The sequence below is a fragment of the Pleurodeles waltl genome, chromosome 8 (assembly GCF_031143425.1).
Source record: "Pleurodeles waltl isolate 20211129_DDA chromosome 8, aPleWal1.hap1.20221129, whole genome shotgun sequence".
In the NCBI taxonomy this organism is placed as follows: Eukaryota; Metazoa; Chordata; class Amphibia; order Caudata; family Salamandridae; genus Pleurodeles; species Pleurodeles waltl.
In genome coordinates this window covers 1,307,964,823-1,307,979,866 of record NC_090447.1, presented here as the reverse complement: position 1 = coordinate 1,307,979,866, position 15,044 = coordinate 1,307,964,823, and the positions used below count along the sequence as shown (strand labels likewise).

The window sequence follows — 15,044 nt, the reverse complement described above, 5'->3', positions numbered from 1 at the left end:
CTCAGAAAATCCTCAGCAGTGAGGAGTCAAAGGTAGAGGAGGCAGCCCCCACAGGGGACCCACAGGCAGCAAGCACAAGAGTCGCTGTGAGGCCTATGCAGCACACCTAGAAAGGAGTACCATGGCGATGTAGAAGCACGCAAAGGGCTGTGTGACGCAGGGAAGAGTGTGGGGGGCTGGGGCCACACGGAGCCTGAAGATCCTTTGGAGGAGATGCCAACAAGTCTTGGTAGCTGCAAGAGACACGGTGCACGAGGGTACTGTCCTGCATTGAGAGGCAAGGGCTTACCATTTCCCAAGTTGGACAGCTGGTAGAGAGGACCAAAGGGACCACTCCAGTCCACCACCCGCGATGCAGGATCCACGCAGCTTTGAAGGAGAGGAAATCCACGCAACCGGTCATTGTTGCAGTTGGTGCCTGTGGATGCAGTAGAGTGACTCCTTCACTCCAAGGGAGATTCCTTTTAGATTCTTGTGCAGACTGAAGACTCGTCGCCCTCAGAGGGTGCACAGCCGAGGAAAGGTTGCAGTTGTTGGAAGAAACCAGAGAAACAATGTTGCAGAGCAGAGTCGTTGCTGTAGATTTTCTCCTCCTGGAGGGTCCAGTTGCAGTTCCAGTGTCCAGAAGGTCAAATAAACGTTGCAGAGAAATCCTCCTGAAATCTTGCACGTCAAATCTGAGGACCCACCCCAAGAGGGAGACCCCTAAATAGCCCAGGAAGGGGGATCGAAAACCCAGCAGGGTGACCACCTATCACGTCACCTTCCTGACCTGGCCATTCAGATGCTCGCAGGGGCCTCTGCCCATCTTGGATTGAAGATGTCAGAATCAAGTGGCCACCTGGAGGAGTTCTGGGCACCACCCCTGGTGCCCAGAGCAGGGGTGGTGATGGACAAGGAAGTTTTTACTCACCTTTCCATCTTCAAGTTTCGTGCCAGAGCACAGTCTTGGGGGCGGGGTTCCTGGACTGCTGGCAACCGGTCTATGCAAGGAGGGGACCAAATGTGCCCTTCAAAGCATGCCAGTGTCTTGGGGAGATTACACCTCCCAAGCCATGTAACACCAAAGGGAGAGGGTGTTGCCTCCCTCTACAAAAGGAAATCCTTTGTTCTGCCTTCCTGGGCTTGAGTCTTTCAAGCAGTAGGCGGGCGGAAACCTGTCTGTGGGATGGCAGCAGCGCAGGCTGCCAGGGAACACCCTTTAAACTGGTAGGAGCAAAGCTGGGGGGTTCCATTAAAGAGCCCCCACAGTGCATGAAATCATACAACCAATACTGGCAACAGTATTGGGGTATGATTCAGACATGTCAGATACCAAACATGCCCAGGTTTGGAGTTACCATTATGTAGCTGGACACAGGTCCAGTACACAAGTAAAATGGCTTCCCCGCACATAGTAAGTCCAGAAAAATGGAGCAGGAGTTAGTAGGGGCATCTCTGCTCATGCAGGGATGCCCTCACACACAGCTAAATGCACCCTGCCTTCTGGGCTAGGAGGACCTGCCATAAGGGTGACTTACAGTGACCTGGTGCAGTGACCTGTAGTGAAAGGGTGCATGCACCTTCTCACACATGCTGCAATTGCAGGCCTGCAGACACATTTTGCATGGGCTCCTATGGGTGGCATAATACATGCTACAGCCCTTGGGGAACCCCTGGTGCTCCAATACCCTGGGTACTTAAGTACGATATACTAGGGACTTACATGGTAGCACCAGTATGCCAGTTGTGGGGTGTACTAAGTCAGGAACAACCATATTTAGGGGGAGAGAGCATGGTCACTGGTTAGTAGGATCACAGTGAACACAGTCAAAACACACTGACAGCAGGCAAAACGTGGGGGTAACCATGCCAAAAAGAGGGTACTTTCCTCTACACGCTCTGTCAGAAGAGCGTACTGTCAGGGGGCACCCACGGATACATTGGCAGATCAGGAAGGGAGCCTCAATGGCGGTCCCGGTCTTGCCAGTGGAGATTTTCTCACTGTAATTACAGTAGTGAAAACGCGGGAGCCCTGCGCTTGCCCTGTAGCTCTTGCCCATACTGAATAATTCCAGAAGGAAGCGCTGAGGTGCCGTGACTGCCCTGTAAAAGGTATACTGGTTGATTGCCTCACCTTCTGCAGTTCCCTATTGTGCTTATGCCCCCCTTGCTTTTGTACTGTATGCTCTGACCTGGGGTAATTCGTTATGTGTTTAGTCCTGTGGGGGGGATTGATATGGTTTGGTTGGGCAGGTGCATATTGGAAAGATTTCCTTATTTTGCATTAATAATAATGCAGCTGATGATTTCCTGCTATATGCATTCTCATTGGTGATAAATGGTGACCTGACAACTGCTTATGTTTGCAGAGTTCTAGTAACTTGTGTAATGATCTGGCATCTGCTCTTGTAGCAGAGTATTTTGGTCTAATGTGGTTTTGTGCAATACAGTTTATTTTTATATACCTTGGTGTAGCGTTTCCTTTGTGGTGTATATATTGTGTCACTAGTGTGTGTGTTGTGCATACGCTTTACACATTGGGGGTAAGTTTGACTGCTCCTGCCAAGCTAGCAAGGGGGTGAGCAGGGGATATCTTGTGTGTGTAGATCCCTTGCCCTGACTAGAGTGGTGGTCCCTGCCTTGCTGAGGTTCCTACCCTAGCCGACCAGGAACCCCATTTCAAACACTGTTCCAAGGTGGCAGCACATTTATAATTAGTCAAGTTACACAAAAACGGGAAAGTGAAAACATTGACAAAGGCGTCTGAGAAATGGATGCTACAGAGAGAAGAAAAAAAAACATTTTCTGCGGCATCTATTCTTCAGATATTTTTCTAATCAGCGGCGACACAGAGTTTTCCTTTGTGGGTCTACTTGACATCTGAATGTGGTGTCTTGGATGTAACCACGATCTCTTGTCCTGTGACTCCTGTTTGCAGTGCATCCGAAAATCATTAGAGAGCTGACGGCCAAGCAGTTTTTTGTCTAAAGCCCTCAGCAACACTCAAACAGGATCCCTCATTCTGTCATGTTACCTGCAGAGATACATCTTTACAGTAGAGGCCCACCCTGTCAGCACCCTCGATGTGAGAGCAAATGCTCAATGTGAGGGTGAAAACTAAGTTGTCTCTTGGAGAATTAGGAGTGGGAACTTCCAGATTGAGGTGCCCATGCATGGACCTCTCTCCTTAGGCATGAACAGTAAATGTTGGTTTTGTGGACACACTTCCCTCTAAATGGTTCCCTGGTCAATGCCTTTAGATTTAAGTGATCTGCCTTATGCTTTTCCACACACTGCACTTTATGCAGAATGTGCAAGAGGATCATGCACAACTGATATTGAGTGCCCAATACTGCTCGTGGAAGATTTGGTAAGCGATATATGGTAGCCTAGCACTCTACCTGCAAATTTCTCCCCAGAGGATCTTACAGTAAAGTTGGGTACTCCACCCCAGTCCTCAGACCCAGTGGCTGCATGCATGGAGAATGAGTGGTGACAACTTATAAACCTTCTGTTTACCTGTAGAAGTGATTGAGATCTCTGCTGCCAGAAAGCTTAACACAAAATCCATTTATGTGGCCACTGAAATAGGTTTCTTAAGTGATAATAGCATGAATGTCTGAGCTTCCAGTCCAGCCTTCTTTTCCTAAGCCAACCTTTGTGGTGGTTTTCTGAAAGATTTGCTTTGTTTACTCATGTTCCTTTTATTGTGCCACAGTGGTCTTTGAATTTGGTGTTAACGTTCCCCATGGTGTCTCCATTCAACCCTAGGCATAGTTGCCTGGCTTGACTATTGACATGGAAAATGATTTTCCTGGAGGCATTAACTTTGACAGTTAGTATTGGTGAACTACAGACCTTTTTGTTCTGGCCAGCTTTCACTGTGTGCTACACAGGTAAATTAGTTCCATGTGCCTGCTTTTCATACCTGCCGATCATTGTGCTTGTCTTTCACTTGAGACAGTTGAATATTCTTCCTTCCTCCTTAGCCCACCATGGAAGAGGAAAATTTGCTTAGAGTGGACCATATGCATGCAATTCATTCTTACATCAACCACACAAAACAGCGCAGAGTGAATGATTAGCGCTTTGTGTGCTTTGCTGGAGCCAAGAAGATCAAAGCATAATGAAGTTCTGTTATGCCTTGGACTAGAAAGACCCTACAGCTGGCATTCCTGCCCACTCCATAAGATACATGGCTTTCTCTGCTTCTCTCACCAGATACGTCCGAGTGGTTGACATTTGCCTGGCAGCCACTTAATCTTCCTTGCCTTCACAAAACATTGTCTCATAGCGCAATACTCAGAGTATTGGATACTTTGCCATGGCTGGTTGCATGACAAAATACCAGCCCATGGAGATGAACAGCGGCAATGATTAAAAAAAAAAAATGAGAAAGGTTAAAGAAACTAAAAATAAGAGTTGATTCAAGGGCAAGATGTCTAACTAGATTTCCTTTGTGCAAGCTTGTGAATGCCCTTCGAAAATTCTGCTGTAATCCTACCAACAAATGAGCCATCTAAACCAAGAAGAGCAGCACAATGACCGGCATCAGTGTCCCGGAGTATTTCACTTTTATAGGTGCAGAATGAACAGCTGAAGCATCCTGTAGGCCTGTGGAAGGAGAAGCTTTGTGTTTTGTAAAGCAGGGCTGTGGCAACACAACAAGGGTGTGCCAGACGACACAGTTTGACTCTTGTCTCTCGCCACTGATGGTATTCCATACAGTGAGAACTGGTGGGCAGTGCAGGTGAACAGAACAGGTGGCAAATCCATACTGGCCTGGCCAAAGCCCAAAAGAGCACACAGCGAGACCGGTGGTGCATGAAGGTGGCAAGGCAGAGTGTCAGAAAGCTGGCATCCTCATGGAGGGTTCAATCCCACAAGAAGAAAGATATGAAAATGATGGACGCTGTGCTGCAGCACAAGATAATAGACTGGACGATACACCCACCAACTAAGACCTAAACTACATTTTTGACCCCCCAAGTTCTATTTATACCTGCAGCTATAAATATAAACACTATACACTCTGATGTCATATTTGTATACATGTCTTTAGGCTGCAGAGCAGCTCAAGTAGAAATTGGCCTGAGAGGAGATGGCCACAGCATTACAGAGGAGATTGTACAGTGTACTGTTACTTGAGCAGTAACTGACAATTAGAAACCACATTGCGTAATAGAAGTGGGCTGCTAGTGCACTGTACAGCCACAATTAAAGTACCAACAATTGAAAGTTAGTGTAAGTAGGGTACTATAGTTTACGAAGAAAGATCCGTGAAAGGAGGCTGCACTGGAACTCCCAGTTAAGTACCTACTACATGAAATAAGATAATTAGATAGCTGACTATGTAATTAAAAAGACAGGAATGGCAATGGAAGCAGCCAAGCTATGCAACATCTTAATGCCATGCCATGCTTGCTGGAAGAAGAATGTTGGCCTAGGCATTATATGTTACTAGAAACTAATGACCAATTTGGTTAAAGGACAGTTCACAAGACCAGCTTTATAATTTTCAGAAGGGGGATGGTTATTAGTACTAGGGTAATACAGGAGGGGTTTACACATGTTGTGGTTCCTAGAGTTATACATTAGGCATGTTTGTGTTTTTTGAGCTAGCTCGCTCTGCAAGAATACAAAATAGAGACTCTGCTTGCAAACACCATGCCACAAGAGTTATGTGTGACTTGATGTAACCTCTATACTACCTTGGGTGAAAACTGGAAGTTGGTATCATTGATTGTAAAGGGACTGCATAGATTCAATGACAATAAGGAATTAACTTGTACCTAAAAAAAAAATTGTTATAGAAATTTCAGTGCTGCAAGAAACACATTTCTCTGAGAAGATAATTATTTGCAGTGGACTGCTCCAGTTGCACAGGAGAGCTGCTGACCTGGATGGTAGTGGGAATCCCATTCCAAACAGAAGAAATAATGACCCTATGACAAATGTCTCTTTTTTTTTTTTTTTTTTTTTTTGTGTGCACTGGACTGCCAGGGATTTTGCATGGTTCCTATCTGTGTACTCAACAGAGATGACAAAGACCTCTTTAATATCATACTGGAGGCAACAATCACCTACAGAGACTCTGAAATGATGTGGGTACGAGATCTTAACTGTGTAATAAACTGCAGCTGGATAGGCTTCCCCCAGACACAGCACTCAACCTAGCGTTCTGAAATCAATAATAGAAGTGATGGAAGGACTTGGGTTGATTGCGACATGAAGGTCACAACACCCAACAGATAGGGTCTTCTCTTACCACTCACCCACATGTGGCACACACAGACTAAATTATATTCTGGTATGAAAGAACCAATGACATAGTATAGTGGGGCAGCATACCTAACAAGATGCCTTCCAGTCTACTCCCCACTATTAGTTACCTATGATAGAACTAAAACCCTAAGGTGGTGACTAAGAGTGGAGGATCTATCTGGTAAAGCATTTCTAAACTGTCCACAAGAAGCTATTACACATTAATTTGAGAATAGGTTGCAACCTACAGTAGAGCTCTAGAGTAGTAAAAACTGAATGTGATGCTCAATGGAAAGCCATGGCAAAGATATATGGGACTAAATTGCAGCTGGAGAAGACACTGAAAGATCAAGAGAGCAATGGCAGTTCTAGAGAAAGAGATCTCACTTATCCCTGACTGCACAGTTGACTGGTCTCGCCTGAAAAGGAGAATATTAGACGCCTAGGAAGCTTTGAAAATACTCCATTCATAGACAGAGACTGTCTAGGGTGAGTGACGAGACAGGCAGACTTCTGGCCTGGCTCTTGAAAAAAAGAGAAACACACCTCACTAGCACTTCTAAAGACTGTAAAGGCATTGTGACTATAGCACGAATCAGTGACGTTCTTTACATACCCGACGGATCTATAAGTTCAACCCTGTGAAACTGATCCTAGACAATGTTAGGATCAGTTCCATCTCTACCTAGCTTATCTTCCCTGTAAGCGCATCACTGCAGTGCAAAAGAAGACGTTCAGTGCACCAACATGCAGAAAGAATTCAATCAATCAGGATTTATAAAGCGCAGCAAATCACCACAAGATGCTGGAGTTGCTAGCTGCTTTGCAGTGCTCTGTTCTCTCAAACAGCTATCTTGAGTATTTTTCTGAATTCCCGGACGATGCAGCATTCATGAAGTGCAAAGGAATGTCGTTACAGGCTTTGGCCGCCAGGTGAGAGCAGGAGCGACCTCCACTGTTGGATAAGCAGATCCAGGGGTGTGTGCGAGAAAGAGGGAGTCGGAACCGCAGGTGTCTGGTCAGTTGGTGGAAGGTCAGCCGTTTGTTGATGTATGCTGGTCCGCTGTGCAGGGCTTTGTTATGCTTTGGTCCTCATTTTTAACTGGCATCTCTTCTGGATTGGGAGCCAGTGTTGCCTCATGAGGTTCGGTGTGATGTGAGTCCTTCTTGGAGTTCAAAGATGCAGAAATAATTAGTTTCAGCAATACAAGAAACACAACATGCTAAAATCCCAGGAAGTGATGGCTTCCAAGTAGACATTTATTAAATGTGTATTGTGCAGGTAGTGGCTAAATTGTTAGTAAGTATAAGGTAAGAAGCAGACCTTTTTTCAACTATGAGAGGCATTGGTTGTCCTCCTTCCAAGACTGAGAAAGATCCTTGGGAATTGACATTGTACTGACCACTTGATAAACTCGCATGTAAAACTCCTAGGCAACGTATTGACTAAAAGACTGCTGAAAGTGAAACACTAATAAATGACAAGTGTGGGATCGTACCATAAGGAAGCACACAATGTAACCTTCAGTGCCTTTCTGGCATAGCTCATAGTCTGGAGGGAGAGGGAGCTTCTATGTCTTGGCTCTCCTAGATGTTGAAAAAGTGTTTAATTTTGTCACTTAAGTGTATATGTGGGAATTGTTAACACACAGGAATAGGACACTCATAACTCAACTGGTTTAGATCCCTGTGCATTACACCCACTGCCAGGGTCGAGACAGGGTGGCCATTTTTGGAGAGCCTAACGCTTAAGATGACTACAAGGCAAGGCTGTCCTCTGTCTCCACTATTGTTTGTGTTAGCTATGGAGCTGCAGGCAAGCTTCTTATGTATGGCGCTGAGGAATTGGGGCATTCAAAAGGGTGCAAAGAGCCACATTGTATTGTTGTATGCATGTTAGTGTTCTTTAGTCTGCTTCATTCCCAAACTTTTTGACGTACTGAGTATAGGGAGTCTTGTGGCTATGCACTAACTTGCTCAAACTGTTTCCCCAGGCAACCTCAACCAAATAACAGAAGGTGACCTAACCTACAGAGGTACTTTAGAGAGCTAGATCAATTACTGATTTCCCTGGTGTGGGACGTAAATCATAGTAGAGTCAAACTAGGCACCTTGGAGCTGGAATGAGGATAGGAGGTTTGAAGTTTCCAAATACTAATTTTAACTATATGGCAATCGATTCGCAATATGCAGCATGCTGGCTAGAATAAGTAGGGAGATAAAAGAGAACGCTGCTGGATGGGCAATAACATCCCACAGGAGTGGCTACTTACTATGGGTAGGAACTTACTGAGACTTGTGCTTTACCAATAAAACAGCTGTGTCGAACATGGGACAGAGTGGTCAAAGTAATCCTTAAGTACCCTCCATTTGCAGCTGACATGCAGCTATGGAGTATACTCCCCTTTGACCATGGGACGAGGTGGGAAACTGGAGGACTGGTACATGGAATGTGCTGAGCAGCCTATACCCAGGGGACAGATTCAACACATTTGTGGAAGCGCAAGAGCATTTTGCGATCTGATGATGACAATTTCTACAAGGTGCATATATAGCCCTAACTGCTAGAGAGATATAGCCCTCGTTCTTAGAGGTACTGGCAACCACACAGATAATGGCAGCGATGATGGTGGTAGTGCAAAGCAAGAAACTAGTAGTGTGTATTAGTCATCAGTTCATCAGTAGCAGTCCCCTGTCCAATCTAGTCCCCATGTTTGAATGGGATAAATATCTCAGTGGGTCATAAGAATTTCTAGCAACTCATGATTTAAACCTACTTTCACATGACCCACCTGACACCAATCGATCAAAGTAGAATCTACGGGGGCGTAGAAAGTTGCAGATTTTGTGCACATGACCTGGTGATGGCCAGTGGTACAGGTATTCTGGGCTGATCTCAAGAATGGTCTACAAAGTAGCACATGTTGACCCACTGAATTGACGATTAAACTATCTTTTCTGGTCAACATACAAAGGAAAGATAAAAAGGAAATTTGCAGCACTGGGGACACTGCTGTGTAGAAAGTGATTAGCTATATCTAGGTTCTGCCCGAGACCACCAAAAATGTGTAGTTGAGTCAAAGGTATATTAGAATGTTCAGCAGTGGAAGAGGGACACATGAAAAGAATTGGGAAAGACAAGAAACTTAGAGCGGACTTGGCTGGCAGTGCTTCGAACATTCACTGACCTTCTGGATGTCAGGACGAACTGGGGAGACATACATTTGGTTATGGCACAAACAGTGAAAAATGTATTCATAGATAAAAAAAAAAAAAACGTGCGTCATGATCCTTATGATGTGAAACGATGTTGTATGTGATCAGGGCACAACTGCTAAGAAGCAGTATAATGTGGCTTTCTTACACAAAGGGCACATGTGCTTAAACATATCTGGAAATGCAACTAACGAAAACAAATATGGACGGGACGGTGGAAAAATCAATGCACTGTCCAAAACTAAAATCAGAAAGTTAACACAAATAATACTGTTAGAACTTGACACCAGTAACTTAAAAAACTGTAATTAGCAAACGAGCCAGGGTTGAGGGTACGATGATCGCCAACACTATGTTTATTTTCCTTCTTTTCTCGTTTTGTGTTCTTTACTACACCTATTCTTTTCTAACATGTTACAACTAAGAGGTAAAGAAAAAAAACAAAAATGATAAAGTTGTGATGGAGAATAAACAGTAATTAGTGAAAGCAATATGAAGTGCTGCACATGTGGGAACACAAGGTATACAATTCCACTAATTTAAACTGTTTTACTCCAGAATCTCTAACTGCTACAAATGTGTGGTGGGGGGGGCTCCATATTTGGACGCGTAACACATTTGAGGAAGTGCTGAACAGCTTGAAATTTATGGATTTGATGGTTAAAAGAGAAACGCCCGTTTATCATGGATTTGGAGAAACGCTTAGGCCATGTGATCTGAGGGAAATTATCAAGTTCAAATTAGGTCTACATAAGAGAATTGTCAATCAGCCTTGCCGAAAACAAGGATAAGGTTCACTAGTTTTTTGGGATTACCTAATATTATTGCAAGATGATAAACTATTTAATCAAGATAGTTCATCCTTTGAAGTGCATGATGAAAAAAGGTGAATGTTACTTATGGATGCATTAGCAGACTGGGATCTGTGGTCAGTTTTGAAGTGCAAAAATACTGTTATTTTTGTGGTACGAGCACTGAGGAAAAAATAATATTCCTTTATTGATAGAGAAGCCTTGGAGTGTAATAGGACGTTGACACACTTAATTATTTGAATGGGGTATTCCACAGTAGATATGAATAGATCAAAAGTCATATAATTGTTGTTTTCTTGCACTTTTTCCAAAAGTGCTAACACCAGGGTTTTGAAGTGATTAGAAAATATGGTTGAATTTTTAAATTAAATATTGACCTGGCTTGAAACATAAGCCCAAAGATAAATGACTGTGTTTGCCAGCGATTGAAAAAGGTGAAGCAGGTATGATTTGAATGTGCCAGTGATGTGTGCTGGTGAAGAAGCTGGTGAAAGAGAAGAGTGGAAACAGGCAATTTAATTGTGGTCTAGTCATCGCATGATAGAGTAGAAGAGACATTGCAGTGCCTGATAGATTTAAAACTGAAGAGACGTTGGTGGGTTTCTGGAAATTAGAAGAGACATTTTAGAGGGAAAACAAAGTTGTTCATTCAAAATGGTTGGTAGGGAAATTGATAATTCTAGCTTATGAATGTCACATGGGTAAAAGCCTGAGAAACGGAAATGGAAGTGTTAAAGGTTGTACTGGTAACTCACAATATGGATAGTAAAGTTGAAGATGTTGTGAGAAATTGTTTGCAGTGTGCAACTAGTGATTGGGTTACGGTAGTTAAGGAACCTCCATTGAGGCACGTTGCAGTACCTGAGGAACCTTGGTACATGTAGGTGTTGGCCATATTGGGCCATTTGAGTTCTTTCAAATGAGTGAGAGGTATATTCTTAGTCTAGCAGGATCCTTCGTGGATTAGTCTCCGATAACTGTGTGTAATAGCTGTCAGAACAGTAACTGAATTTCTTAAAGAGGAGTTTTTCCAAGGTGAAAATAGGAGGCATGCAAATAGTACGAAAATACAGAACTGAATGTTTACTTTGCTTAAAAAGTAGTTATTTGGCTGTTTATTGATCTTTTGAAGAAAATGCGGTCCACTTTTTGGTAGCTGGCTGAAGACGTAAAGTATGATGTGGTTACTGCTGCTCCTGGCATTGTTTTGAAGAGCTTTCATCTTAATCGTCTAACCAGATAGAAGGTGGGATACCTAGCATTGTATATTGGGTCCGCTATGATTCGGTAATGACTATTAAATTACCGTGTGGGCATTCATCTTACGTTTGTGACTACACTCTCATCATCCTTCCTAATACCAATGCTAGAATCCATCTGTAGTAGAAACCTAAGAGGCCAAAAATAACAGAGATGTGTGACCTTTAATTGTCACGACAAAGGTTTCTGAGATGCCCCAAAGCAAATCACCTGAGAATGTTTGTGTCTCAAATAACCATAACATGTTTGCACTAAATTAACATGAGGTAAGAAAGCAGCTTAGGGCGTTTGAGAACTGTACTTTGCTGAAATTTTGCATGAAAACAGCATTTGTTTAAAATAATTGAAAAGGCGTTTTTATTTTAAATAGGTGAAGCTGTTAATATGTGCCTACAGAGTTCAGCTGCAGTGAATGGCCAGAGGACACTTATTTATGATGTATTCGGATTCCTTGGACACTCATCTTATGTCTCCTTTTATTTCAAGTGAAGAAATGTTCGACTTTTGATCTGACCACAAGACACCTCAGATTCATTTTATTTGTATGTTGTTTGTCCAGTGATCCCTCATCCATTCACAGACCAGTGCATGAATGTTGTTGGTTTCTGAAATGGGAGTTGGTTAGGATTGTCTCAGATATTTATATTGGTTAGACCATACCACAGATTCATGTAAACTTAGGTTGCTTGTGAATTGGCACTTGGACGACTACACCACATCCAAATGCTTATTACAGGAGGGTTGCCCATAATAAATTGTGCTTGTTTTGAATTGAGTATTCTAGATTTGCTCCGGCTAGCAAAATTAATTTTAGCAGACTTCAGGTCTTTTTTACATTTGATTTATAGTTGTAAGATAATTACAAAATTCCTGACAAACTGCAAGAAAAACAGAGAAAAGTGACAGAGCACTAACATGCAATACGAAATGTATATGAGGTTTCACATATTGAGATTATTCTAGTTAAATTTCCATTCCCATTCCCATGCTTTGCTCTGCATAGGAACCTTAATCACCACTGACTCCTACAGTGTGTATCAGTTGACAATCATTCGTTAATAGGATGTGCTCTGAGATTGTACGGTAAATCAAAGCTTGGATCATATCCATCTAACATTTTTCCATGTATATGGTTCAGGTCTGCAATGTATGTTGATAACCTGCCTACTGTGATTAATTTCAAAGAAGCGTTGTATCTGTGCTCTCTGAACTTGTAAATTAAATACATATTGTATAGAGAGTTCACCATTAAAGTGGTGGCATGTGTGCTCTTTAAGAGCTGTGATATATTGTAAAGATATTTTGTAAATACATTTCAAACTGAACATGTAATTAGCACTTCTGTATGTTTTTTTTTTTTGTAGTAAGAGTTCTGGGTTGAAATACATTTAAAAATGTATTTGTTTTCATCAGCAAAATGTTGCATTTTTTGCCTAGTGATACAGGAAGTTCAGGGTTCTGTCACATTTTTAGTCAAATTTGAAAGGTGGAAAGTTATAAGTGAATATGTTACGAAGACGATGATGGTAACAAATGTACTATTACTGTAAGGCAAATTGTGTTGTGAAAGTTTTTAGACATTGACTTTCAAAATATATAGATTTTCCATATTGGAAACACTGTTCTCTTTTAATGTGCGGGGCAAAGTGTGCAGCGCAATGATTACCAAAGTGTCAGTCGCACCGTAATGTTACAGATTTTGGAGGGTGCAAAAACAGTCTGTGTTCTTATGAGTGTGAACGGGGTATGGAACTGGGGATCAGTGACCCCAAAAGACTTGGAGAGAGTTTACAATCGGGACCGACATAGAGATAGGTCCTACCTATAAACATTGTTTTTTTTTCATTCTTTCCCTGTTTTCTGATTTCGAAGGCTGTCAGTGAACTACAAATGGTGCTTTAATTGAACTTTTGGTTTCACATTTCATTCCCAGAAGGGCCCATCAATGGAGTTGGTACTACACGGGAATAGTATTACTAGAAAATGAGAGATCAAATTGGGATTATTAGTCTTATTATATAGAGAATCATAGATCCAAATGAAATTTCCAGCACTGCTTTATTTTAGTAGATACGAGTTACTGGTTTATATGTTAAACCAGATGCTATAAGAAACACAACCCCGATTTGATCTCACATTTTCTAGTAATACTTACGCTTTAGTGGGAAAGGAGATTCTCTCACTCCCTGAGACCAATCGGGAACACCTGAACTACAACCCAATCATGAAGGGTTTGCAACACCAAGAGTTAAAACTCTTCTTCCTCAACACTACAGGGGAAGAGCCATGCAAAAACTGATTGACTGTGCCCACATCAGAAGACATATCGGCAATATCTATAGCCACTTACAGGATTTTTTAAGAATTTCAGAGCATTCTGGACAAGAAGTGCCAGGAAGGTATTGGACGAAATGGCACAAATATGTTTAGGCCTACTTTTATCTCTATGGCTGCATGCCTTGTTCATTTTGAAGATAGTCAACAAAACTGTGGTCCTGAAATTTAAGATCCTATAAGTTACAAAAAATTTACATGGGCCTCTGGTTTAAATCCAAATAGGTATGTAAGAGAAAGGTGCACTGTGTTTTTTTTTTTTTTGTTTAATTTTTTTTTAAATTATTAACTGCAACCTTCCTGTCACCTTTCACAGACCACAAGCAGCTACGCCTAATCCTTCAGTTTCTTTTCAGTGCAGCATCTCTTGATGTTTTGCAATTAATACCTGTTTTCCCACTGTTTTAATAATTCTTAGCTGTGTCTCCTTTGCTTCCCTTGACAAGCCCAGGCAGCAACATTCTTCCTACAGGAGAATACCCCAAAAGCGTGCATACATCATTCTAGTTTATTATAGTTAAAGCAACTTATGTTTTCCCCCGCCATCCTCACTTGGACCTGGGCTGGTCCTCAAATACTGACATGGTGGTTCAAAAAGAGACTTTTGAATCATTGTACTACTGAAAAACAATTGCAGATTTGCCAAATTGACTTCTTCCACTGTATCAGGAAGAATCCACAAATTCCATGCCACAAAAACAGCAATACATCACCTCCGCTCCTTTCCCCTCACATAAGACTGAAGCTTGAGGTTTCCAACCTTTGTTTCACTACTTGTCAAAGCTCTTTGAACAACTACTTGTCAAAGCTCTTTGAACATGGGATTCTGGTAGAACGGCATATGTGCCTAGAACCAGGCAAGGAGTGGAAAATGTTTCTCTTTCCTCTCCATTTGGAAACATACACTGGCCACCTTAGGCATGCAATTTGAGTTCCCATATTGTCCCTCTTTGCCGAAAAGTGTGATGTTTAACATTAATTGAGCAGAAGAGGTTGCCTTTCTCCCCTGAAAAGCAGTTGTACCTCTGCCAAAGTAACCTACTCTACTGAGACAGGATAAGTCAGCAAGCCCCATTTCTGAATAGCAGCCAGATGGCCGCCACACAAGTTTAAGGTTGATATCCTAGGTTTCGCTACTTTTCAATGGTGTTTAACTTAGTTCTACTTGTAGCTTGT

The 15,044-nt window shown here is 42.4% G+C and overlaps 1 protein-coding gene across 1 annotated transcript in view; it reads left to right on the top strand.

Moving 5' to 3' along the window:
* Positions 1 to 13,144, top strand: part of MPHOSPH8 (M-phase phosphoprotein 8) — a 286,382-nt gene extending 273,238 nt beyond the window's left edge. Inside the window, exon 14 of the mRNA XM_069202290.1 lies at positions 11,905 to 13,144. Coding sequence (XP_069058391.1) covers positions 11,905 to 11,946 — 42 coding nt within the window. The 3' untranslated portion in view covers positions 11,947 to 13,144. The remainder of the gene's footprint in view (positions 1 to 11,904) is intronic.
* The last annotated feature ends 1,900 nt before the right edge of the window (positions 13,145 to 15,044 follow it).